The following is a 24,942-nucleotide window of genomic DNA, read 5'->3' on the forward strand; positions in this document are numbered from 1 at the left end:
ACCTGTGATATAGTGGTGAGGTGGAAGCATTATGAGGAGACCATAGGGTGGCCTAATGACAGTCTGGAGGTGGCGGCTGCATCAGGAGGCCACAGAGTGGCACGACGACGGATTGTGGAGGTGGCGGCTGCATCAAGAGGCCACAGAGTAGCACGACGACGAGAGAATGTGGAAGTGGCAGCAGCATGAGGAAGCCACTGAGTGGCACAAGGACAGAGTCTGGACTTTGCAAATAGTCGCCAATGCGACTTAGAATTGCTAAATGGCGACAAGACTTTGCACTGCTGCTGTCAGCGCTTGCCATGTTCTTCTCAACAGCACAGGGGAGAAGGAGGCAGTCCCGCAGGGAGGAGGAGGGAAGGGGCTGTGGCCACTGCACCACCAATGAATATAGTTTATGCTTAATACAAACACAGGCTGCGCTGTGGGTGCCGGCCATATCCCATACCCGGCACCCAGCCTCTAGTACTGGATCGCAGCGCGCATTCATAGAGGCTGGGTATGGAATATGGTCGGCACCTGCAGCGCAGCCTGCGTTTGTATTGAGCATAAACTATATTCATTGGTGGCACGGTGCACCAAACCCCAACCCCAGTATTATAAAGTAGAATCATTGGTGGCGCAGGGTGCCCCCCCCCCCAAGTAGTATTATCATTGGTGGCAGTGGCAGTTCCGATTAAAGCCCCAGCAGTGTAAGCCTGGGGCTCCGATCGGTTACCATGGCAGCCAGGACGCTATTGAAGTCCTGGCTGCCATAGTCAGCTCCATGCTGCTGTGTGCACAGAGCAGCAGGGACAGTGTGAGGTCCTATTCACCCTGATAGAGATCTATCAGGGTGAATAGGACAAGAGATGAAGGATCCCAGGTTCTGGCCCCTAAGGGGGGAAATAGTTATTAAATAAAAAAAGTTAAATGGATTCTGTCACCTCGTTTTAGCCTATAGAGCTGCGGACATGCACGGCTAGATCGCCGCTAGCATGTCCGCAATATACTTGTCCTATAGGACTGTGTCCTTTTATTGTGTTTCAAAATTATTTTATAGATATGTAAATGACCCTGGTAAGGAGCCCAAGGGGCTGTACTAACCTTCCTGGTGCCCAGCCACGCCCCCCTGTGAAGGAGCCCGACACCGCCTGCATCCTCCGAATCTCCTCCTAGCTCACAGTTAGATCGCTGTACTCTCACGATGTGCGAGCTTGCGCATGCGTAGTTCCTTCCCTAAGGCTGATGCCAGCACAGGGAAGGAACACTATACCAACACTGCGCATGTGCGAGCTCGCGGCAATCTAACTGTGAGCTAGGAGGAGATTCGGAGGACGCAGGCGGTGCTGGGCTCCTTCACAGGGGGCGTGGCTGGGCTCCAAGAAGGTTAGTACAGCCCCTTGGGCTCCTTACCAAGGTAATTTACATATCTATAAAATCATGTTTTAAACACAATAAAAGCACACAGATATGGGACAGGTATGTTGCAGGCATGCTAGCGGTGATCTAGCCGTGCATGTCCGCAGCTCTATAAGCTAAAACGAGGTGACAGAATCCCTTTAAAAAAAAAAACTAAATATTTAGTTTAAATCACCCCCTTGCCCAATTTTACATATGTAATTTTTTTTTATTGTTTATATATTTTATATCTCCACAACCGAAAAAGTGCGAAATATTAAAATATTCAAAAATATCTCCTATGCGGTGAACGTCGTAACAGAAAAAAAGTGCAATTTGCAATTTTTTTGGTCACCTTGTTAATTAGGTTAGGACTGTTTTATTATGGTCCAGACGTTCCATAAAATCTGGAATGCCCGTGGCTCTTTTGGTGTTTTATTTTTTTCACGTAGTACCGAGTATCGCAATACTTTTTTATGGTATCAAAATCGAGTCAAAATGTTGGTATTGTGACAACCCTAGGTAAGACGTTTTTTTTTTTTTTTTTTTTTTTTAATACCGTAATTATATGTATTTTAAATTTGGCAATTTTAGTTTGTTTAGTTCTGAAGTCACTTTGTGGGGCTTACATAGTGGAAACTAGGGATCGACCGATTATCGGATTTACCGATATTATCGGCCGATATTCAGGATTTTGAACACTATCGGTATCGGCATCTATTTTGCCGATATTCCGATAGTGTATGGGGATAACAGATCGCGCTGCTCACAGTGCTCTCCGTGTTCCCCTTAGCAGCAGCACAGGGGAGAAGGAGCAGTGTCTCCTCCCCCTGTGCTGCTCCTGCCGCTGCCGCCAATGTAAGGACAGGGGACAGGAGGAGGGGAGGAGCTATGGCCACTGCTCCACCAATGAAGATTAATCTATCATTCATTCATATACAGGAGGCGGGAGCTGCAGGATCACATAGACGGCTCCCGGCCTCTATGAGCTGTAGCTGCGATCTGCGGTAGTTAACTCCTCAGGTGCCGCGGATCGCAGCTACAGCTCATAGAGGTCGGGATTTGGCTATGTGATCCTGCAGCCAGCTCCCGCCTCCTGTATATGAATAAATTAGAGATTAAGCTTCATTGGTGGCGCAGTGCGCCCCCCCAAGCCCCCCAGTATCAGACATTGGTGGCGCAGTGCGCCCCCCCCCCCCCAGTATTAAGCATTGGTGGCGCAGTGCGCCTCCCCCCCAAGCCCCCCAGTATTAAGCATTGGTGGCGCAGTGCGCCCCCCCTCCCCCCCAGTATTAGGCAGTGGTGGCGCATAGGGCCCCCCCACCCTAGTCGCAGTGCGCCCCTCCACAGGATCCCCTCTCCCTTGCTCCTCCGATCGGAGCCCCAGCAGTGTAATGCTGGGGCTCCGATCGGTTACCATGGCAGCCAGGACGCTATTGAAGCCCTGGCTGCCATGATAAGCTCCATGCTGCTGTGTGCACAAAGCACACAGCAGCAGGGACAGTGTGAGCTTCTATTCACCCTGATAGATCTCTATCAGGGTGAATAGGACAAGGGTTCTAGTCCCTAAGGGGGCTAAAAGTTAGTTTAAAAAAAAAAGTTACAAAAAAATAATAAAAATACCCAAATATTAAATATAAATGAAAAATAAAGATTTACAAAAAAAAAAATACACATTAACAATAAACATTAATTTTCAGCAGATTTGTGGGAATTTTTTACTTTTTTTTCAAAAATGAAAATTCCCAGAATATCGGTATAAATTATCGGCTATCGGCCTGAAAGTTCACAAATTATCGGTATCGGCCCTAAAAAATCTATATCGGTCGATCCCTAGTGGAAACCCCCCATAAATGACCCCATTTTAGAAACTACACCCCTCAAGTTACTCAAAACTGATTTAGCAAACTTTGTCAACCCTTTAGGTGTTCCACAAGAATTAAAGGGAAATGGAGAGGAAATTTAACTTTTTGGGCAGATTTTCCATTTTAATAAAAAAATATAATCTTTAACACATTGAGGGTTAACAGCCAAACAAAACTTAATATTACCCTGATTCTGTGGTTTACATAAACACCCCACATGTGGTCATAAACTGCTGTGTGCCCTTACAACAGGGTGCAGAAGAAAAGGGGCACCATATGGTTTTTGGAAGGCAGATTTTGCTGAGCTGGTTTTTAGATGCCATGTCCCATTTGAAGCCCCCCTGATGCACCCTTACAGTAGAAATTCCCAAAAAGGGACCCCATTTTGGAAACTAGGGGATTAGGTGACAGTTTTATAGGTACTATTTTGAGGTACATATGATTTTTTTAATTGCTCTATATTACGTTTTTTGTGAGGCAAGGTAACCAAAAATGGCTGTTTTGGCACAGCTTTTTTTTTTTTTATAACATTCATGTGACAGGGTAGATCATGTGCTGTTTTTATAGAGCAGGTTGTTACGGACGCAATGATATTAAATATTTTTACTTTGTTTTACATAATAAAGCATTTTTTTAGAAAGATGTTTTTGTGTCTCCATTTTCTGAACGCCATATTTTTTTTATTTTTCTGCCAATCGTCTTATGCAGGGGCTCGTTTTTTGCAGGAAGAGTTGATGTTTTTATTGGTGCTGTTTTTGGGTATATATGATTTTTTGATCATTCATTATTACATTTTATTTATTTATTTATTTATTTTTACAGCAATCACCTAATATGTATACTTTTTCTTAGGCTACTTTCACACTGGTGTTTCTGGGTCCGCCTGTGAGATCTATTTCAAGGCTCTCACAAGCGGCCCAAAACGGATCAGTTCAGCCCCAATGCATTCTGAATGGATAAGGATCAGTTCAGAATACATCAGTTTGCCTCCCCTCAGCCTCCATTCCGCTCTGGAGGCGGACACCAAAACGCTGCTTGCAGCGTTTTGATGTCCGTCTGAGGAAACTGAGCCAAACGGATCCGTTCTGACTTACAATGTAAGTCAATGGGGACGGATCAGTTTTTACTGACACAATATGGTGCAATTGAAAACTGATCCGCCTCCCTTTTGACTTTCAATGTAAGTCAAAACGGATCAGTTTGCGTTATCATGAACAAAATGCAAACGGATCCGTTCTGAACGGATACAAGCGTTTGCATTATAGGTGCGGATCCGTCTGTGCAAATACCAGACGGATCCACACCTAAACGCAGGTGTGAAAGTAGCCTGATTTATTCAAGTTTTACACAATAATAGCATTTTTGAAACCAAAAAAATTATGTTTTAGTGTTTTTTTGACCGATTGTCTTAGGTAGGGTCAAATTTTTTTGTGGGATGAGGTGACTGATTGTTACTATTTTGGGGGGCTGTCACGAGAGTATCGAGAACCACGCCTGACTCCGTTATACCCGGGGTCAGGAAGTCGCAGCGGTTGGCTGCACGCTCTATTTAAGATAGGGCTGTTTTCCTTATGGTAGCTTTCTGAGTTTGCTTTGCAAACCCTTTTGGCTCACTCAGGGATCCGTAGCTCCTTCTCCTCAGCTGTTCCTTGTCCAGCACTCCCAAACCTCCTTATATTCCCCTCTCACACTTCTCTGGTTGCCAGAGATAGAGCTTCCTGCCTGGACATCTATCCTGACCCACTGGAGCTGTGTTGCTGCGTTCTCTGACTGTTGATTCAGAACGCTACCCTCCGGATCCCTGTTGGACCTTTGTGGACTGCTGTGGTCGTCCACCTGGGTGTTTGTGTTTGTCTGTATTTGTCTGTCCTCTCCCTGGTGTTTCCCTCTTAGTGCAGTGGTGCGGACTAGCGATCCCACCGGCCCGTTCACTATCTAGGGCTCATTTCAGGGAAAGCCAGGGTTTAGGCACGTGATCGCCGCACGGGTGAGGAACCCGTCTAGGGACGTCAGGGCAGTCAGGTGCCAGCCGCAAGGTGAGTTAGGGGTCACCACCTTTCCCTCTCCCTTGGGCAGGGCTTTCCCTGTTTTCCTCCCTGTGCGTGACACCGGTCATTACAGGGGCAGACGCCTTTTTGATTGCTTGGTGTTGCATTTTTTGTGATGTACGGTGACAAAAATGATTTGGCACGGATTAAATTTTTTTACAGTGTTCACCTGAGGGGTTAGGTCATGTGATATTTTTATAGAGCTGGTTGTTACGGACACGGTGATACCTAATATGTATACTTTTTTTTATTTGATTTCACTTTAACTAGGGCTGTTGCAGGTATCAGAATATCGATATCCAATCGATACTTTTGTCCCGGTATCGATACGATACCGTGATTTGACATTTATCGATACTAGGCTGCCCTACTGCTTAGTCTAGCATCAGAGAACATGGAGCACGCTGCTGTCAGCGCGCTTATGTGCCCTCAGCAGCACAGGGGAGAAGGAGTCACTCTCTCCCTCCCCCCTGTGCCGCTGCTGCCAATGAGAAGAGAGAAGGGCGGAGGAGGGGCAGGCGCACTGCGCCACCAATGAAAGTTAAAGGAAACCTGTGGCCTAAAAAACTCCTCCCAAACCACCAGCATTACCTTAATGTTCCTTAAAGGGGTATTATCTTTTTATTGATCATTCTTAATTTAAATCTTTTGCCCCCACTGAAAACTTTTATCTATACATTTCATTAAAAATAACCCACCATTCTATTTAAAATTGCTTCTGTCTCAGTGTTGTTTATTGGCGCTTCCCATGGATACGGCCACATCTCGCCTGCCGCATCCATGGGCCGTGCCTGCGCACTGCATCGTCTGCGATCCTTCGGCTGGCCTGTTCAAGAACTTGTGAACGCACACGTCTTTATCTGTTTTGGGCGGCCGCGCATGCGCAGAATATCCATTGCGTCTAAGATAGAGCTGCGCATGCTAGGGAAAGAGAGAAACTGATGTAGCAGGGCTGTATATGCGGCTGTTCTGACACAGTGCAGGTTGAAGAAATAAACAGACAGATGTAGCAGAGCTGTATATGTAACTTTTCAGACCCAGTGCTAGCGGGGAAGTAGAATAAAGATGGAGCAGGGCTGTATATGAAGTCATTCAGCCAAAGTGATGTTAGAGGACTGGAGAAGACCTATGTAGCTGAGCTGTATATGCATCTATAAAGATAAATAGTGTAAGGTTTATACACAACTGGAGTACAGCTGTAATGGAAACAAATCTGCATCAGAGCTGGTGGGTGGGGGATGGTCAAGCTTTTGAGCTAATGTATAATATGGAATTATAGTTTTTGATGCACAGAATGGGTTTGTAAAAGATCAGACTGAGATTTTTATCCATGGTTACTTAGCAATATTAGAAGCATCATACTTACCTGCTGCGCTGTCTGTGACCGGCCGGGAGCTCCTCCTACTGGTAAGTGACAGATCATCAAGCAATATGCTGCACAGACCTGTCACTTACCAGTAGGAGGAGCTCCCGGCCGGTCACAGACAGCGCAGCAGGTAAGTATGATGCTTCTAATATTGCTAAGTAACCACTGCAGTAGCGTCCTGGTTGCCATTGTTACCGATCGGAGCACCAGCGAATAAACTTGGACTCCGATCGGAACTCTCCACTGCCACCAATGATCGGGGGGGGGGGGGAGGCCGCACACTGGCCACCAATGAAACTAATACAATAGAGGGAGGGAGGGGGGCCGCACACTGGCCACCAATGAAATTAATACAATAGAGGGGGGCCCGGGGGGGGCGCACACTGGCCACCAATGAAGCTAATACAATAGAGGAAGGGAGGGGGGCCCGCACACTGGCCACCAATGAAACTGATACACTAGAGGGAGGGAGGGGGTGGGCCGCACTAGCCATCAATTAATTTAAAACTGGGGAGGGAGGGGGGTCTGCCCCCTGCTGCCTGGCAGCCTCTGATCTCTTACAGGGGACTATGATACGCACAATTAACCCCCCTGTAAGATCTGTAAGAGATCGGGTGCTGCCAGGCAGCAGGGGGCAGTCATGTCCACAGTTCTTTGTATAGTCTAACTTGAAGCGTGCAGATCGCCATGGGAACGCCTCTGTGTTAGAATATACTGTCGGATCTTAGTTTCACGATCTAACTCATATCCGACAGTATATTCTAACATAGAGGCGTTCCTATGGTGACGGGGACGCTTCAAGTTAAAATATACCATCGGATTGGAGAAAACTCCGATCCGATGGTATAATAGGGACTCCTGACTTTACACTGAAAGTCAATGGGGGACGGATCCGTTTGCAATTGCACCATATTGTGTCAACGTCAAACGGATCCGTCCCCATTGACTTGCATTGTAAGTCAGGACGGATCCGTTTGGGTCTGCACGACCAGGCGGACACCAAAACGATTTTTTCTTAATGTCCATGGATCCTCCAAAAATCAAGGAAGACCCACGGATCACGGACCTACGGACCCTAAAAAAAAACGGACGTGTGCATGAGGCCTTAGCTGCAGAAAACCAGGAAATGAACAGCTAGCTGGCAGCAATTAAGAATGAAGTAGCAAGATGGGAATACCCCTTTAAGATTCTTTTCTTCCTCTGGCCAGATGCACCAAAGTCTTGAAAAACTAACTTTAATCCTCTGCACGTGCTATGTAACAGCAGAGTTCGAAGTCATGGGGGCAGTGGCCTCCTTGCTTCAAGTCAAGATAACCACGCCCCCTTTCTCTGCCCCTTCGCTTTTAATTGACAGCCACGACCGCCCATAGAACGTTTATAGTCAATGGGCGGTCGTGAAGTGGTTAAACTGCTCGGCTCCTCCTGCTCTATAATGTGTTTTCTGCAGTTCAGACATCATGTTCATTGGGACAGGTTCCCTTTAAACTGCATCACATGGTATGTTCGTAGCCTTGGATCTACTTGGATGCAGTTTATTTGAAAAGGGTATTTTTGAAACTTCGAGAAACAATGTTTTATAGAACCTTGAAACATTACTAAAGTTATTAGCCAAACCAAATACACCCATTTGTAGAAAACATTGTCTGTACTACTTGTTCCTTGTCGGTACAGAACATGGCTTTGGTTGCATCTGTGAGATGCCATGTATACATGCTCTTAGAAGGTACTGAGCCTTCTTGCGGAGATCCAGTTGTGATCAACAAACTATATGGACAAATGTATTAACACACCTCTTAACCCCTTTACGACATTTGCCATACATGTACGGCGCAGCAAGACGTAACTTCCCGACAGCCATCATACAGGTATGGCGCGCTGATCAGGCGATTGCAGGAGCTAGAGCCGCCGGATCAGTGACAGGGGCTTGGCTGTTCCTGACAGAGCCCCTGCTGTATACGCCAGTATCAGCATTAACCCTTTGTAGCACAGACTGCAGCATAGAGTTTCTGGGGGGGGGGGCTCCTCCGACCCTATTGGGTCACCTCACTATGTATTGTAATTCATTGCAGAGGGGATTGGACCACAAAAAGTTAATGTCCCACAGTGAAAAAAAAAAAAAAAGTATTCTAATTACAATAAAAAATAAAATGGACATATTAGTGATCGCTGCTTCCATGATCCCCAGCTATATAAAATATATCACGATTTACCACATCAAACTAACGCTGTAAAAAAAAATATATAAAAACGTCGCCAAAATATAATTTTTTTTTGGTCCCTTTACCTTACAAAAAGTGTAGTAGTGAGAAGTCAAAAATTACTATGTACCATTGAAAACGTCACCTCATCTCGCAAAAAATGAGCCCCTACACTAGACGGTTGACAGAAAAAATAAATATATACACTCGCCTAAAGAATTATTAGGAACACCATACTGATAGGGTGTTGGACCCCCTTTTTCCCTTCAGAACTGCCTTAGGCCGAATGCACACTGCCGTTGTTCACGGCCGTGAGCGGTCCGTGGAACCGCGGCCTGGATTCCTGCTGAGTGCAGGAGCACACGGCGTCATGGGTTGCTATGACGCCGTGCGCTCCCTGCTGCCGCCTCAATACAGTAATGCACTGGTGTGATCTATACCAGTGTATTACTGTACTGCGGCGGCAGCAGGGAGCGCACGGCGTCATAGCAACCCATGACGCCGTGCGCTCCTGCACTCAGCAGGAATCCATGCCGCGGTTCCACGGACCGCTCACGGCCGTGAACAACGACCGTGTGCATTCGGCCTTAATTCTACGTGGCATTGATTCAACAAGGTGCTGATAGCATTCTTTAGAAATGTTGGCCCATATTGATAAGATAGCATCTTGATGGAGATTTGAGGGATGCACATCCAGGGCACGAAGCTCCCGTTCCACCACATCCCAAAGATGCTCTATTGGGTTGAGATCTGGTGACTCTGGGGGCCATTTTAGTACAGTGAACTCATTGTCATGTTCAAGAAACCAATTTGAAATGATTCGAGCTTTGTGACATGGTGCATTATCCTGCTGGAAGTAGCCATCAGAGGATGGGTACATGGTGGTCATGAAGGGATGGACATGGTCAGAAACAATGCTCAGGTAGCCCGTGGCATTTAAACGATGGCCAATTGGCACTAAGGGGCCTAAAGTGTGCCTAGAAAACATCCCCCACACCAGTACACCACCACCACCAGCCTGCACAGTGGTAACATGGTATGATGGATACATGTTCTCATTCTGTTTACGCCAAATTCGGACTCTACCATTTGAATGTCTCAACAGAAATCGAGACTCATCAGACCAGGCAACATTTTTCCAGTCTTCAACAGTCCAATTTTGGTGAGCTTGTGCACATTGTAGCCTCTTTTTCCTGTTTGTAGTGGAGATAAGTGGTACCCGGTAGGGTCTTCTGCTGGTTGTAGCCCATCTACCTCAAGGTTGTGCGTGTTGTGGCTTCACAAATGCTTTGCTGCATACCTCGGTTGTAACGAGGTTATTTCAGTCAACGTTGCTCTTCTATCAGCTTGAATCAGTCGGCCCATTCTCCTCTGACCTCTAGCAGCAACAAGGCATTTTCGCCCACAGGACTGCCGCATACTGGATGTTTTTCTGTTTTCACACCATTCTTTGTAAACCCTAGAAATGGTTGTGCGTGAAAATCCCAGTAACTGAGCAGATTGTGAAATACTCAGACCGGCCCGTCTGGCACCAACAACCATGCCACGCTCAAAATAGCTTAAATCACCTTTCTTTTCCATTCTGACATTCAGCATTGAAGCAACTGCCATGTGATTGGTTGACTAGATAATCGCATTAATGAGAAATAGGACAGGTGTTCCTAATAATTCTTTAGGTGAGTGTGTATGGCTATCAGAAAAAAGCAACACAAAAACAGTAAAAAAAAAAATTTGCAAGCAAAAAATTTAAAATAGACATATTAGGTATTGCTGCATCCGTAATTACCTGCTTTAGGCTACTTTCACACTGCTGTTTCTGGGTCCGCCTGTGAGATCTCTTTCAAGGCTCTCACAAGCGGCACCAAACGGATAAGTTTAGCCCCAATGCATTCTGAATGGACGCGGATCCATTCAGAATGCATCAGTTTGGCTCAGTTCCGCCTCCATTCTGCTCTGGAGGCAGACACCAAAACGCTGCTTGCAGTGTTTTGGTGTCCGCCTGGCGATGCGGAGCCAAACGGATCCGTCCTGACTTGCAATGTAAGTCAATGGGGACAGATCCGTTTACATTGACACAATAGTGGTGCAATTGTAAACGGATCCGTCCCCCATTGACTTTCAATGTAAAGTCAGGACGGATCTGTTTGACTTAGATTTAGACTTTTTTTTACTAAGTTATGCAGACGGATCCGTACTGAACGGATACCATCGTTTGCATTTATAGGTGCGGATCCGTCTGTGCAGATACCAGACGGATCCGCACCTAACGCAGGTGTGATAGTAGCCTTCTAAAAATATCTAATGGTCTACGCCTTCAGGTGAATGATGGGAAAAAATAAAAATATCAAACCAGCCATTTTTTTACCTTGCCTTTTATAAAAGAGCGTAATGGCGAGTAATTAAAAAGTACTATATACCCCAAAATGGTACCAATGAAAACGTCAAATCAAGCCACAAAAAATTAGCCCCCACACAAGACGATCGGCAGAAAAAATAAATAAAAAATGGCTCTCAGAAAATGGCGACACTAAAACAGGAATTTTGGTTTTTTTTTTAAAAAATGCTTTGTGTAAAAAACAAAACAAAAAACTCTCTATACAATTGGTATCTCTGTAATTGTACTGACCAGCAGAATAAAGATAACATCATTTTTCCTGCATGGTGTTCGCCGCGATAACAAAAACTCAAAAAGCAATAGCAGAGTTGCTAAATCAAAAGCAATCGAAAAGTTGTATGTACCCCAAAATCAAACCAATGATAAAACTCCGTTGAGAAAACCATAAAATGTATGGTTGTCAGAAAATGGCTGATCAATAGCAACATGGTGCCCGTAAACCATTTGACCAAAATCTGCCCTCCAAAACTATATGGCGTTCTTTCTCTTCTGATCCCTGTTGTGTGCGCAAACAGCAATTTACAACTATGGATGGGGTGTTGACGTGTTCAGGAGAAAATGCTTAACAACATTTGTGGTGCTTTTCCTACTGTTACCCCTTGTGGGAAATGAAAAAAATGGGGATCTTAAGCAACATTTTATTGTAAGAAATGAACATTTTCATTTTTACAGCCAAGTAAATTCTATTAAAGGGAACCTGTCACCTCCTAAATGCATGTAAACCCGCCAGCAGTACCTCAGAGTAGTCCGCAGTGTGATACTAATTATACTTTTTATCCTGCAGTCCAATGCCGCATGAGGTCATAAAACGATCTTTTATCCTCCGTCCACACTAATTTGCATGTCAGCTTGAAGTCAAGGGGGCAGCGTGAGGCCAGGCCCTGACATGGGATCGCGCAGTAAAACAGAGGACACCGCACATGCGCAAAACTTGGGAAGGAACGCTTCCTCCCTGAAAATTGGCCCATGTAATACCAGTTTCAGCATACGGCCCCAAATGCAGGTAGTAAAACCCAGTCACCAGGTACAATTGTGGGGTTTACATGGCGACTGCTCAGAACCTAACGGGATGTTTGGTGCATTGTTCTCAATGATGCTGAATGCAGCCCTGTGTTTTATTTTCTTCTTCTTTTGGCAAAACTCAGCTACAGGTACTTGTTGTAAACAAAGTCCATTGTATTCCTGAGATGCCGGCTCCCCCGCCCCCCTTGATGCTGATTCACAGCTTTCTCCCTATGCACAGTAATGGGCAGGAGGAGCCCACAACTCCTGGTTCCCAGCACTTGTAGTGGACTGCAACACTCCAACCCCATTACACACTGTCATTGCTTGCAATCAGCATGGATGACACTGTTGCATGAACCCCTTAGGGTGCATTGACACGACCGTAAGTGTTTTGCGATCCGCAAAACATGGATACCGGCCGTGTGTGTTCCGCATTTTGCAGACTGCACATGGCCGGCGCTATATAGAGAATGCCTATTCTTGTCCGCGGACAAGAATAGGACATGCTCCATATTTTTTGTGGGGCGGAACAATGGATGCGGACAGCACACGGTGGGCTGTCCGCATCTTTTGTGGCCCCATTGAAATGAATGTGTCCGCACCCGTTCCGCAAAATTGCGGAACGGATGCAGATCCATTTATACGGTCGTGTAAATGCACCCTTAGGCTACATGCACACGATCAGGATTGCATGCAGATTTTCCGCGCGGAAAATCTGCACCGTAGGTCATGTACTTAGTATTCTATGAGAATTTGAAATTCTCAATGCACATGATGCAGATTTTTTCCGCGCGGATTTTGACCTGCGGTGCGGATTTTAAAATCCGCAGCATGTCAATTTATTTTATTTTTCCTGACTGGATTTTATTCATTGACTTAGTGAAATCCGCATGCAAATCCGCATGCAAATCTGCACCAATTAATGCGGATTAACCGCACAGATTTGCCTGCGAACACCTGCAGATTTCAGTGCGGATTCTCCGCACATGAATCCTGAATGTGTGCATGTACCCTTAGGGATCCGCAATAGACCCGGCCGGCACCCCCTATAGAACTGCCTGTTCTTGTCTGCAATTGCGGACAAGAATAGGACACGTTCCTTTATTTTTTGTGGAGCCACGGCCCTGAATTTCGGTGCCGCACTCCGGAAATGCGGATGCTGAGAGCACATAGTGTGCTCTCCACATCCCGTTCTGCCCCATTGAGAATAAATGGGCTCGCACCCGTTCCCGATATTGTGGAACGGATGCGGACGTCTGAATGGCGCTTTAGGCTGTGTTTCCATCACCGGTAACTTGATCCGGCAGAGAGCAGTCGACCAGAGTTGGCAGTGACGTATCTAATAACCTGTGGCAGGCTATTGCCTGCCGGATGAAATTACCGGTGATGTGAATGTAGCACAAGCGTCCTGATAGGTTCCAGTTTGAAAAGAGAAGCAGAAAGTAGATGTCTTATTCAAAAATGTAAGATTTAGCCTTAGTGTGCAGAAGACAGACAACTGCAACTGAAAGTGAGTTGAAAATCAGTTGCACTCATCCGCATGGGTTTATTCTGGCAGCATGGCCCATTCAGAGGGACAGGATTCTCAGTTGCTGAAACTTCTACAAAATCTTCTGCGTATGAAGGCATTCTTATCATCGGATGTTTTTTTTAATTTATTTTTTGTTTTTTTTTATATATAACTTTTCCTGCTTCTATTACAGGAGACTGAAACAATGGCTGGCGTTTACTCTGGTATCCACTTGAAGATGAAAGGCTCAAAGATTTCTTGGGGACATAAACTAAAACTAGCTCATTTTGCTTGGATTTCCCATCAGTGTTTGATTCCTAACAAGGAACAGGTAAATGTGATCATATTAACCCTGCTCTAGTTTATTTCATGTCTGCGGAAGTATGCGTGGGGTGGTTATCTGGCTGAATGCTTGTAAAGGGGCCAATTATTGAGCAAACCCTTGTTCATCAGTTAAAACAGGGATGTCAAACTCGTGGCCCTCCAGCTGTTGCAAAACTACAACTCCCATCATGCCTGGACATACTACAGCTATCAGGGAATTCTGGGAGTTGTAGTTTTGCAACAGCTGGAGGGCCATGAGTTTGACATCCATGGGTTAAAAGTATTGCTGATACGGATAAAGGAAAAGCTTTGCGGGCAGCAGATGGTCAGTAACAGTTTGTACAGGGAGGAGCGATTGCTGCATATAAGTGCAGATCTCACCTACTCTGAGCATGTGTAAATGGCCATGAAAGGGGTTAGCCAGGGTTTTATATTGATGACCTATCCTCTGGTGATGGGTCCAGTTGTAAAATACTGCTATATACATAATATACATATTATGGTCTGTTCACATTAAAAGCATATGTGGATAGTAATCTTTGACATGTACTGTCAGTGCATACCACTGTATAGCCACATAGTAGCAGACGCCGTACATTGGCCACAATGATTAAAAAATTGTAAGCTGTCCGGTATACTTGCATATTTTATTTTTTTGCGGTGGCCAACTGTATAGGAAAGTGGTCTGCTGCACTTTCCTATACAATAAAAAGCAAAAGTGTTTACTACATATCACCAAAATGACTGTCTGCTGTTGGGTGAATGGGGGCTCATGACATTTGTTATGAATCATCCTATATCCTGCATGTGATCTTATATCATATGACATTCTGTATAAATCCAGACTCCCACTACACATTCCTACACAGAGGCTTTCAAATTAAATTTCCAGAGGAATGAAAGCGCTAAATGTCCCTTTTGCCAGGACTTTCTGTTAGGGTACTTTCACACTAGCGGTTTTTGATTCCATCAGGCAGTTCTGGCAACCCGTGTACAAACGGAAAGCCTGTTTTTCTGGATCAGTTAGACTGATTTGTCTCATCTGGTATAATCCGGAATAACGGATCCGGTTTGTAAAGAGCAAAAGCAAAAATAGCTCCCGGCGGATGCGCAGACCGGAAAACCGGATCCGGCGATGCAGAATTTTCCAGAACACTTAGTACCGGATCCAGCATTAATACGAAAATTAATGCCTGATTTGGCAAGTGCGGTATTAATCCGGGATTTTGGCCAGAAAAAATACAGCAGCATGCACAAGGGACAGAACGGAAGACATCCTGATGATACTGAACGGATTGCGTTCCATTCAGAATGCATTAGGACAAAACTGATGCATATATTTTTTTTTTTTTTCCGGTATTGAGACCCTTTATCGGATTTTAATACCGGAAAAGAATACCGCTAGTGTAAAAGTTTCCTTACTTAGATGCTAAGGAAGGAATCTAAAACAGCCATCTCTCCAAACCATAGGGAGTCGATAATGTCTAGGTCCACTGACAGGGAAAATAACACTTATTTGAAATCTCTTCATCATAATTCACATTTTGAATAATCCAACAAAATATTCATAATCAGGGCATTAAGATGCTTCTCCTGTTGTGAGATCCTTCCTTGAGGGATCCTGAAAATGGACTATTGGTGTCAGTTCTTAAAGAGGACCTTTCATGGGATTATGGGTTACAAGCTGGTGTGCTTACCAGATAGGGCAGCCCCTAAAGATGCCATCGCTACAGCCAGGGAGAAGGAGACGCCCATTTAGTAACCCGGCCGTCTCTTACTCCCTGTACGGAAACTCTGAATTAAAGAGTACCTTTCATGGGTCCAAATATTGTAAACCAGGGATGTCAAACTCGTGGCCCTCCAGCTGTTGCAAAACTACAACTCCCATCATGCCTGGGCATACTAAAGCTATCAGGGAATGATGGGAGTTGTAGTTTTGCAACATCTGGAGGGCCATGAGTTTGACATCCATGTTGTAAACTAACTGTCAGGATATGTAGCACGGCGCCCAGGGATCTCGCTGCACTTACTATTTTTCCTGGGCGCCGCTCCGTTCGCCCGCTGTGGCCCCCCGGTATATTCTCCCGCCCTGTATGCTAATTGCTAGCCTTAGAGCAATGGGGAGGAGACTGCCCTTTTTCACAATGGGCGTCACCTTCTCCATGACTGTGACGCTCAGCGATGCTCGGGAGAAAGAGACGCCCATTATAAAAAAGGGCAGTCTCCTCCCCATTGCTCTGATGCTAGCAATTAGCATACCGGGGGCCACAGCGGGCAAACGGAGCAGCCCAGGAATAATAGTAAGTGCAGTGAGATCCCTGGGCGCCGCTCTACATATCCTGATAGTTTACAATATTTGGACCCATTAAAGGTCCTCTTTGACATATCAGGCGCCAAAAGCAACGAGAGACACAATGCCGGAACGGAGGGCTATTTTAGAAAAAAAAAAAAGTGCTGGCATCTGTAGGGGCCTATCTGGTAAGCATACCAGTTTGTAACACATAATCCCATGAAAGGTCCTCTTTAATAATTCATATGTATGTTTGATATCACTAGATTGGTAAAAATGAGTGGGAACCTGCTGGTCATATTAGCTTTCTAGGAGATATCTACCATAAGTTATGACACAATCTAAAATTGTCATATACAGTGGTCCCTCTAGATACAATATTAATTGGTTCCAGGAGGACCATTGTATGTTGAAAGCATTGTAAATTGAGTAATTGGTTCCAAATCCCCAAAATGTCATCCAAGATGGGAGAAAATGAACATTTCAGAAAAATAAGCAGATAACTAAGACAAATAAGTAAGACAAGTGTATGTATGTATGTATATAATATATTTCTTTTCAATGTAGTTCTTACTTGACTGGGTGAGCCAAGCTTTGGTTGGATTTCATACAAAGAAGCAAAGCCTAGAAGAGGATGTCGAGCAGAAACTATGGATCTTCTTGGACAAAATTTTACATAGCAGTAGGTTACAAAGTCTTATGGAAGAGGGCAAATCTCTAAAGCTTCGCTTTGCCATTGCTCAGGTAATAATGATAAAAAGTTGACATTCAGTTGAGGTCAGAATTGGCCACACGCTGAAGGGCTTAAAACTGAATAATTGATACAGATATTATATTGGAAAAAATGTTTAGCTTAATTATGCAATGGTTATATTTTTTTCTCAAACTGTAATCCTCCTTTTAAGTGCAAAAGATAATCTCAAGAACTCAGACAAGGACTGTATTCTTGTGATTGTTACAAGTTGCCTGCTTCTTCTTCCCATATAGAAACATTATAGGGTGAACAAAGATTTTCAGTAGCCGTTCCCTAGAAATGTAATCAATTCAGAAGAAAAAAAATCAGCAGTCTGGGAGTGTAGCACCTTTATACGCAGACTAAAAACACGAGTTTGTGAGTGTTCGGGTGTTTGATTTCAAGTATGTGTTTGTATTAATTGTGAGACTTAAGGCTAGTTTGACACTAGTGGCAGGGGACTCCGCCGGGTGAACAGCCTGTCGGATCTGTCCTGCCGCTAGTTCACGTGTGCCCCCAGACTGCCGCTCCGTCCCTATTGACTATAATATAGACATAGGTTTGAAAAAAATAAAAAATAAAAATACCCATGGCATCAGTGGGGGCCACCCTGCAAGGTAATATCATAATTAGCCTATGTCAAAACTGATGAAAGGTCCTCTTTAACCCTTTCATGACCAAGGGTCATTGATGCCCCAGTGTCCAGGTCAAAATTTACAAATATGTGGTAATAGCTTTGGAACACTTTTACTTATCCATGCCATTCTGAGATTGTTTTCTCATAACACATTGTACTTCATGATAGTCATATATTTCAGTCACTATATTTCACCTTTATTTATGAAAAAATCCCAAATTTACCCAAAATTTGGAAAAATTCACAATTTTCCAAATTTCTATTTCTCTGCTTGTAAAACAGAAAGTCATACCTAATAAAATATTTATTACTTGACATTTCCAATATTATGCCAACATAAAGTAGACATATGGGGAATGTTATTTTATTTTTTTAGGACGTTAGAAGGCTTAGAAGTTTAGAAGCAATTCTTAAAATTTTTAAGAAAATTTCCAAAACCCACTTTTTAAGGACCAGTTCAGGTCTGAAGTCACTTTGTGTGGCTTACATAGTGGAAACCCCCATAAATGACCCCATTGTAGAAACTACACCCCTCAAGTTACTCAGAACTGATTTTACTAACTTTGTTAACCCTTTAGGCGTTCCACAAGAATTAAAGGAAAATGGAGATGAAATTTAAAAATTTCACATTTTTGGCAGATTTTCCATTTTATAAAAAAAAAAATCTTTATCAATATTTATTACCCTGATTCCACGGTTTACATAAACACCCCACATGTGGTCGTAAACTGCTGTACGGGCACGCGGCAGGGCGCAGAAGGAAAGGAATGCCAAACGTTTTTTGGAAGGCAGATTGTGCTGGATTGGTTTTCTGAACGCCATATGTTTTTTATTTTTCTGCCGATCGTCTTGTGCAGGGGCTCGTTTTTTGCAAAAAAGTGTTGAGGTTTTTATTGGTACCATTTTTGGGTACATAGGATTTTTTGATCATTCATTATTACACTTTATGGGGCAAGGTGACCCAAAAATTGGCTGTTTTGGAACAGTTTTCATTTATTTATTTTTACAGCGTTCATCTGAGGAGTTAGGTCATGTGATAGTTTTATAGAGAAGATCGTTACGGACATGGCAATACCTAATATGTATACTTTTTTATTTAAGTTTTACACAATAATAGCATTTCTGAAACCAAAAAAATGATGTTTTAGTGTCTCTATAGTCTGAGAGCCATAGCTTTTTTATTTTTTGGGCGATTGTCTTAAATAGGGTATCATTTTTTACGGGACGAGGTGACGGTTTGATTGGTACTATTTTGGGGGTCATACGCCTTTTTGATCGCTTGTTGTTGCACTTTTTGTGATGTAAGGTGACAAAAATAGCTTTTTTTTTTACACAGTTTTTATTTTTTATGGTGTTTATCGGATGGGGTCTATCGTGTGATATCTTTATAGAGACGGTCGTTACGGACGCGGTGATACGTAATATGTGTAGTTTTTTTATTTTTCATTTTTTATAGGAAAGGGCAATTTTTTTTTATTTTATTAAAATCAAGCCCCATATCCGACACCTTGAGATTCACTCCCCCAAAGAGTCAGGGTAGGGAATAGAAGGGAGGGAAAATACTCGCCTCCTGTCTTTATTAAAATTAAGATTATTAGTACACTAAAGCTAGCATAATCTTCAATTTTAAAACATGACAGGAGGCTTCCTATTTTGCCATTTTAACGCTGAAGAAGAGATGTCCCAGCAGAAGGGGGAGTGCGAAAATAAAAGATACGGAAAGTAGATTCCCTAGACCAGTCCGCCGTTCAGAGAATATCCGAAAGGGACGACCCTGCCATTAGGGCTGATGAAGCCGCCGCTCCGCGAACGGAGTGGGTGCCGAAAGCTGGGTCTATACCTGTGAGGGAAAGGATCCAGCGGATCCAACGGGCCAGCGTGGTGACAGAGACTGGGGCGTAAGGGCGCACGTAGGAAACTAGGAGTTGACCCGATGTAGAGGAACGGAGTGAGGAGGTAACCGAAACTGCGAAGGGTGGACACAACACAGAGCTGCGGGTCGTCTGGAAAAAAAGAGACCGACGTCGAACCTGATTTAGTGCGACGAGAGATATGGAATGTGACTCCTTCAGGGGTCACCTCAAAGGCCCGAACGTCCGACACCCGTCGGAAAGACACAAGACAAAGGAGAAAAGCGCACTTAGCGGATAGTTGGCGAAGGGAGAGGCGGTCATTCGGAGGCCAATCCCTGAAAAAACGGAGAACCAGTCCCACGTCCCATAGGTGATGGTATTTGGGGGCTGGGGGGCGGCGGAGCCGCATGCCGCGGAGTAGGCGACAGACCAGAGGATCTTTGCCGACCGGGAGGTCCCCGACGGGAGTATGGGCTGCCGAAATCGCGGAGCGAACGACGTTGATAGAGCGATAAGAGCGGCCAGAAGAAAACGAGGAGGAAAGAAAATTGAGAATCATGGGAACAGGTGCCGTAAATGGATCGGAGTCCCGTTCCATGCACCAAGTAGACCAGGAGGCCCAAGCTGAAAGGTAGCAGCGTCTAGTTCCCGGGGCCCATGAGTCCCATAAGAGGTCCCTAGCAGTCTGCGATAGTCCGCTGACTCGCCAGGAACCCCGGAAAGAGACCAAGCCACCAGGGGTAGTCGATCTTCCAGGATGAGCGGGTGGAGACATCCTTTGGGATCCGTGAGCAGGTCCTGGAAGGAGGAGAGGATCCATGTAGGAGGAGGCCAGGAGGTCCGGGAACCATGGTTGACTCTGCCACAAGGGAGTTATGAGAACCAGTTTGATTTGCTGTGTCCGCATCTGGTGTAGTGTTCTCGCAATCATGGAGAATGGGGGAAAAGCGTAGGCTCCTGTCGCCGGCCATTGTTGGAGAAATGCGTCTGTCGCCTTGCTCTCCGGGTCCTGGAGCCAGCTGAAGAACTCCGGGGTCTGGTGATTGTTGCGAGAGGCGAACAGATCCAGGTGAAAGGGACCCCTCCGGGCTGCCAGGGCCCTGAAGATTCTCGTGTTCAGCTTCCAGTCGCTGACGTCTCTCCTTTTCTCCCGGAAAGTATTCCGCTTGTAACGTGATGTTGCGAGGGAGGCAGTAGTTGAAGATGTCCCTCGTGATATCCGACAGTAGGCGTGAGCGAGCGAGCGCCTCCTAGGCGGTTGATGTACTGGACTGCGGAGATGTTGTCCATGCGAAGGAGGATGCAACAATTGGCGCTCTCCCGAGCCAGGCTGCGAATCGCGAAGGATCCTGCTAGGAGTTCGAGGCAATTGATGTGCATGGAGAGCTCCTGCGTCGTCCATGCTCCTCCCGTGGAGATGGTTCCGTTGGTGGCACCCCATCCCCACAAGCTGGCGTCTGATTCTAAAACGAAATCTGGAGTGTCTCCGAATATGGCCTTGTCGTTCCAGGCTTGCATGCTGTCCAGCCACCATGACAGCTCTTCGTGAACTTCTGTCGTCACCGGGACGGGTTGATCGTAGGTAGGTCTGTGGCGAAGGTATTTTGCCTTGAGTCGTTGCATGGCCCTGTAGTGGAGAGGACCCGGAAATATGGCTTGAATAGAAGCTGAGAGGAGTCCCACAATCCTGGCCAGGTTGCGTAGAGGGATGGAATCGAGTCGGAGAACTCTACGAATCTCCTTGCGAATGGTTGCGATCTTTGAGGTTGGTAGCCTCAGAGTGCGCGTTGTCGAGTCGATCTCGAAGCCGAGGAATTGTATCGTCTGGGTAGGGGTCAGCTCCGATTTCTGTTGGTTCATCACGAAGCCCAGAGATTCCAGTAGGGATAATGCCAGGTGAGTGTGTTGGTGTAGTCTGCGTTCGTTGGAGCAGAATAGGAGGAGGTCGTCCAAGTAGATGATGCATCGAATGCCCCTGGACCTCAGGTGGGCCACCACCGGTTTTAGGAGTTTGGTGAAACGCCATGGGGCTGATCTCAGCCGAAAGGGAGGCAAGTGAATTGCCAAGGGCGACCATGCCAGAGGAAACGTAGGAGTGCTCGACAGTCCGGGTGCACCGGGACTGACAGGTATGCATCTTTTAGATCGAGTCTGGCGAACCAGTCGTTGCTCCGAAGAAGGTCCCGCAGGAGGTGGATGCCCTCCATCTTGAAGTGGCGGTAGACCACGTACGCGTTGAGGGCGCGAAGATTGATAACTGGGTGGTATTTTCCCGACTTCTTCCGCACGAGGAAGATGTTGCTGAAGTAACCTCCCTGTTCGTGGACTGGTTGAATAGCCCCTTTGTCCCGAAGCTCGCGTAGCTCCGCGTTGACGAGGTTGTGGTCTAAAGACGACATGTGGATGGGGTGAGGGGGCTGAACCTGAAAGGGGGTTCCCACTAGGTCTATGATATATCCTTGCACTGTTTGTAGAATCCATGCGTCTGAGCAAAGGGCGGCCCAATTGTGGAAAGAAAGGGAAATACGGCCCGCAGTGCGGGTACATGGTAACAACGGAGGAATATGGGTCCTTACCTGCAGTAAAGCGGGAACGTCCGCGTCCGCGTATTCCACTGGAAAAGGGTCGTTGCTGATAGTCCCTTGTCGGATAAAATGGTGTTGGTTGAGTACGGGGGCCTGAAGGCCAAAATCGGCTGGCGGCACGGCCCCGTTGCCGGCCAGCCCTTCCAAAAACCCCTCTGGTAGGGTTGCTCCTGAAGACACTGTGCATTGAGGATTGCGCCTTATTAAGGGAGGTGAACACGTTGACATGTTTGTTTAATTCCTTGAGGAATGGTTCACCGAAAAGTTTCCCTTGTGCCTGGGGCCCAATCTCTTTTGTGCCAAGGTCTGCCAATTTACCGTTAATACGGAATAACGCTGCTTTTCGTCTCTCCGAAGAGAGCGTAACATTGGCGTTTCCGATGAAACAAAAACAACGTTGTGCCCACTCACGAATGTCATGTGCCCATTCCCTGAAGTCCTCGGTGGAGAAGGAATCGGCTTTGGCGTAGGCATCATCCGCCAGATACATAATGCGAGCCAGGGGGCCTACGGAATCCAGTAGGTTATCTTGGGCGCCCCATAGGCCTTTCTCTACCCCCCGTCGAGGGTCTCTGCCACTGCGCATCATAAAGGTCGTCATAACTTTGTCAAATTCTGGGGTCTGAGCGACCTTATCCGGCAGGGAAGGGCGTGGGCATTCAGACCTGAGTCAGTTGCGGACCTCTTTCTCCAGAGGTTTGCGGAGCCACAGGTGCATGAACCTGGAAAGGTGTTCTGGAGGCGACCATTCACCCGATCTGGGGTGTCGTATGTTGTGAGGATCGAACATCGCATGACCTGAGGGGTCCATAATGGTGTCTGAGTCAAGAGGAGGTTCTGCGTCAGCAGTGTCTTCGATACCTCTTGCCTGGGCCGCACCCAGGAGGGTCTCCTGCATGAAAGCGGAAACAGACTTCTCGTCCGAGCCCCATGCGTCGTAATTCGACTCTGAAGCGTCAGCTTGCCACTCATCTAGCACTGACATGGAGTGGGTAGGGTCCTGTTCTTCTTCTGAAGAGTACTCCTGACGCGGGGCCGGAGTGTGAAGTTTGGCAGGTTCACGCTTGGCAGGTGCCTTACCCTTGGGTGGTTTGGGTGTATAGTCCTCGCCTTTGTCATGGCGTTTCGTAGGACGGGATTCATCCCGTCTGATAGTCGGACAGGTCGGAGTCCGACTTGTGCCGTGGACGTCTGCGAGTTTTAGGTACGTCAGGAGCCGAAGCTCGGGCCTTGGAGAGTGCCTTCTCCACAGAAGCAGCGACAGCTGCGTTAATCATAGCCTGGAAGTCTACAGGGACATTCTGGGGATTCTCCATGATAAGGGTCGGCTGGTATGTCACTGAAAGTTACAGTAATAAACGGGCAGCCAGGTCTTGAGAACAGGCGTATGGTCAGTTTTAATAGTATGGGAACAAAGCCCAGTATAAACCCCCAGCAGGGTAAAGTAGTGACCTTATAAACTGGGGCTCACCCAGTTAGAGAGAACTGCAACAGCTAGTCTCCCAATAAGCAGCGTATTAATAGTGGGGGTTCACCCCGGTCGCACAGGGTTGAAACCCTTAAATGCAGGTCACAATAATAAACAGTCACTGACCTGACTGACCCAGCCACATGAGGCACAGAGAGAACTGAATAGTAGTCTGAGATAGGCACAGGGGTGAAAACCAGTAATGAGGGAGTAACAACTAATTAGTACAGTCACACTCAATCCCCAATGAGATGTTATGAGGTAAAATTAAGATGGCCGCGAAATCCTGCGATGTCCGCAATCCAAAATGGCGGCCGCGAGTGTAGGCCGTAAGCCGGGGACTCAATTTTTTAGGCCAGCCGTGATTTGGAAGCGGGCCGGCACGAAAACGGCCGCGAAAAGGAGGAAGCCAGGAGGCACTCCAGGCTAGAGGGGGACCTGAGGAACCCGAGGTAAATGATAATAATACGATATAGTAAAAAATAAATGTACAAGAAGTAATATAGCTCCAGGGGAGCAAAAAGTCTGACCTGTCTGCGATGGAGCAGTAAAGAAAGAAGAAGTGTACAGGCAGCATGACCCTTATATACTATGCTGCACAGTGATCTACTTGTTACTCTTTACATTTTTCTTTACTGCTGTGGAGTTAGTAAAGAGAGTTAATGCAAAATAGGAAGCCTCCTGTCATGTTTTAAAATTGTAATTGTATATAGCAACAAAGTACGGTTGAAAAAAGACCTATGCTCCTTATGTTCACCCTAGAGATGTGAATTAGGCCATTCACACATTCCATTCATACGTTCGCAATTCCGTTCCGGAACAATACCGCACTTGCCGTAGAGATGTATTAACGCCGGGTCCGGTACCAAGTGTTCTAGAAATTGCCGCATTGCCGGATCCGGTTTTCCACTCTGTGCCTCCGCCAGGATATAGGAGGAACTAGTTTCGCTTTTGATCTTTTGTAAAAATGTTAATACCGGATCCATTATTCCAGATGCGACAGATCCGGTATATCACCGGATCTGTCTAACGGATCCGGAAAAAAAGCTTTCAGTTTGTATACGGTTTGCCGGATCTTACAGGCCGTTGCCGGAACTGCCTGCCAGATTCTATAAAGCCTAGTGTGAAAGTACCCTTATGCGTACCTAGCATTTAGAGGAGGAAAACACAGAAAATGTTTTCAGCAGATCCCTAATCCTGTTCAGACCCCCATTTTTCATAAGACCCCCAATCAGACCCCCATCTGACCACAGATCAGACATAAAAAATAAAAAATAAAAAAAAA

At 45.9% G+C, this 24,942-nt stretch overlaps 1 protein-coding gene across 1 annotated transcript in view; it reads left to right on the plus strand.

Moving 5' to 3' along the window:
• Positions 1-24,942, plus strand: part of URB2 (URB2 ribosome biogenesis homolog) — a 101,041-nt gene that overhangs the window by 24,718 nt on the left and 51,381 nt on the right. The window contains exons 2-3 of the mRNA XM_044289496.1: positions 13,961-14,098; positions 16,949-17,125. Of these exons, the coding sequence (XP_044145431.1) occupies positions 13,973-14,098; positions 16,949-17,125 (303 nt within the window). The 5' untranslated portion in view covers positions 13,961-13,972. The remainder of the gene's footprint in view (positions 1-13,960; positions 14,099-16,948; positions 17,126-24,942) is intronic.

The sequence above is a fragment of the Bufo gargarizans genome, chromosome 4 (assembly GCF_014858855.1).
Source record: "Bufo gargarizans isolate SCDJY-AF-19 chromosome 4, ASM1485885v1, whole genome shotgun sequence".
In the NCBI taxonomy this organism is placed as follows: Eukaryota; Metazoa; Chordata; class Amphibia; order Anura; family Bufonidae; genus Bufo; species Bufo gargarizans.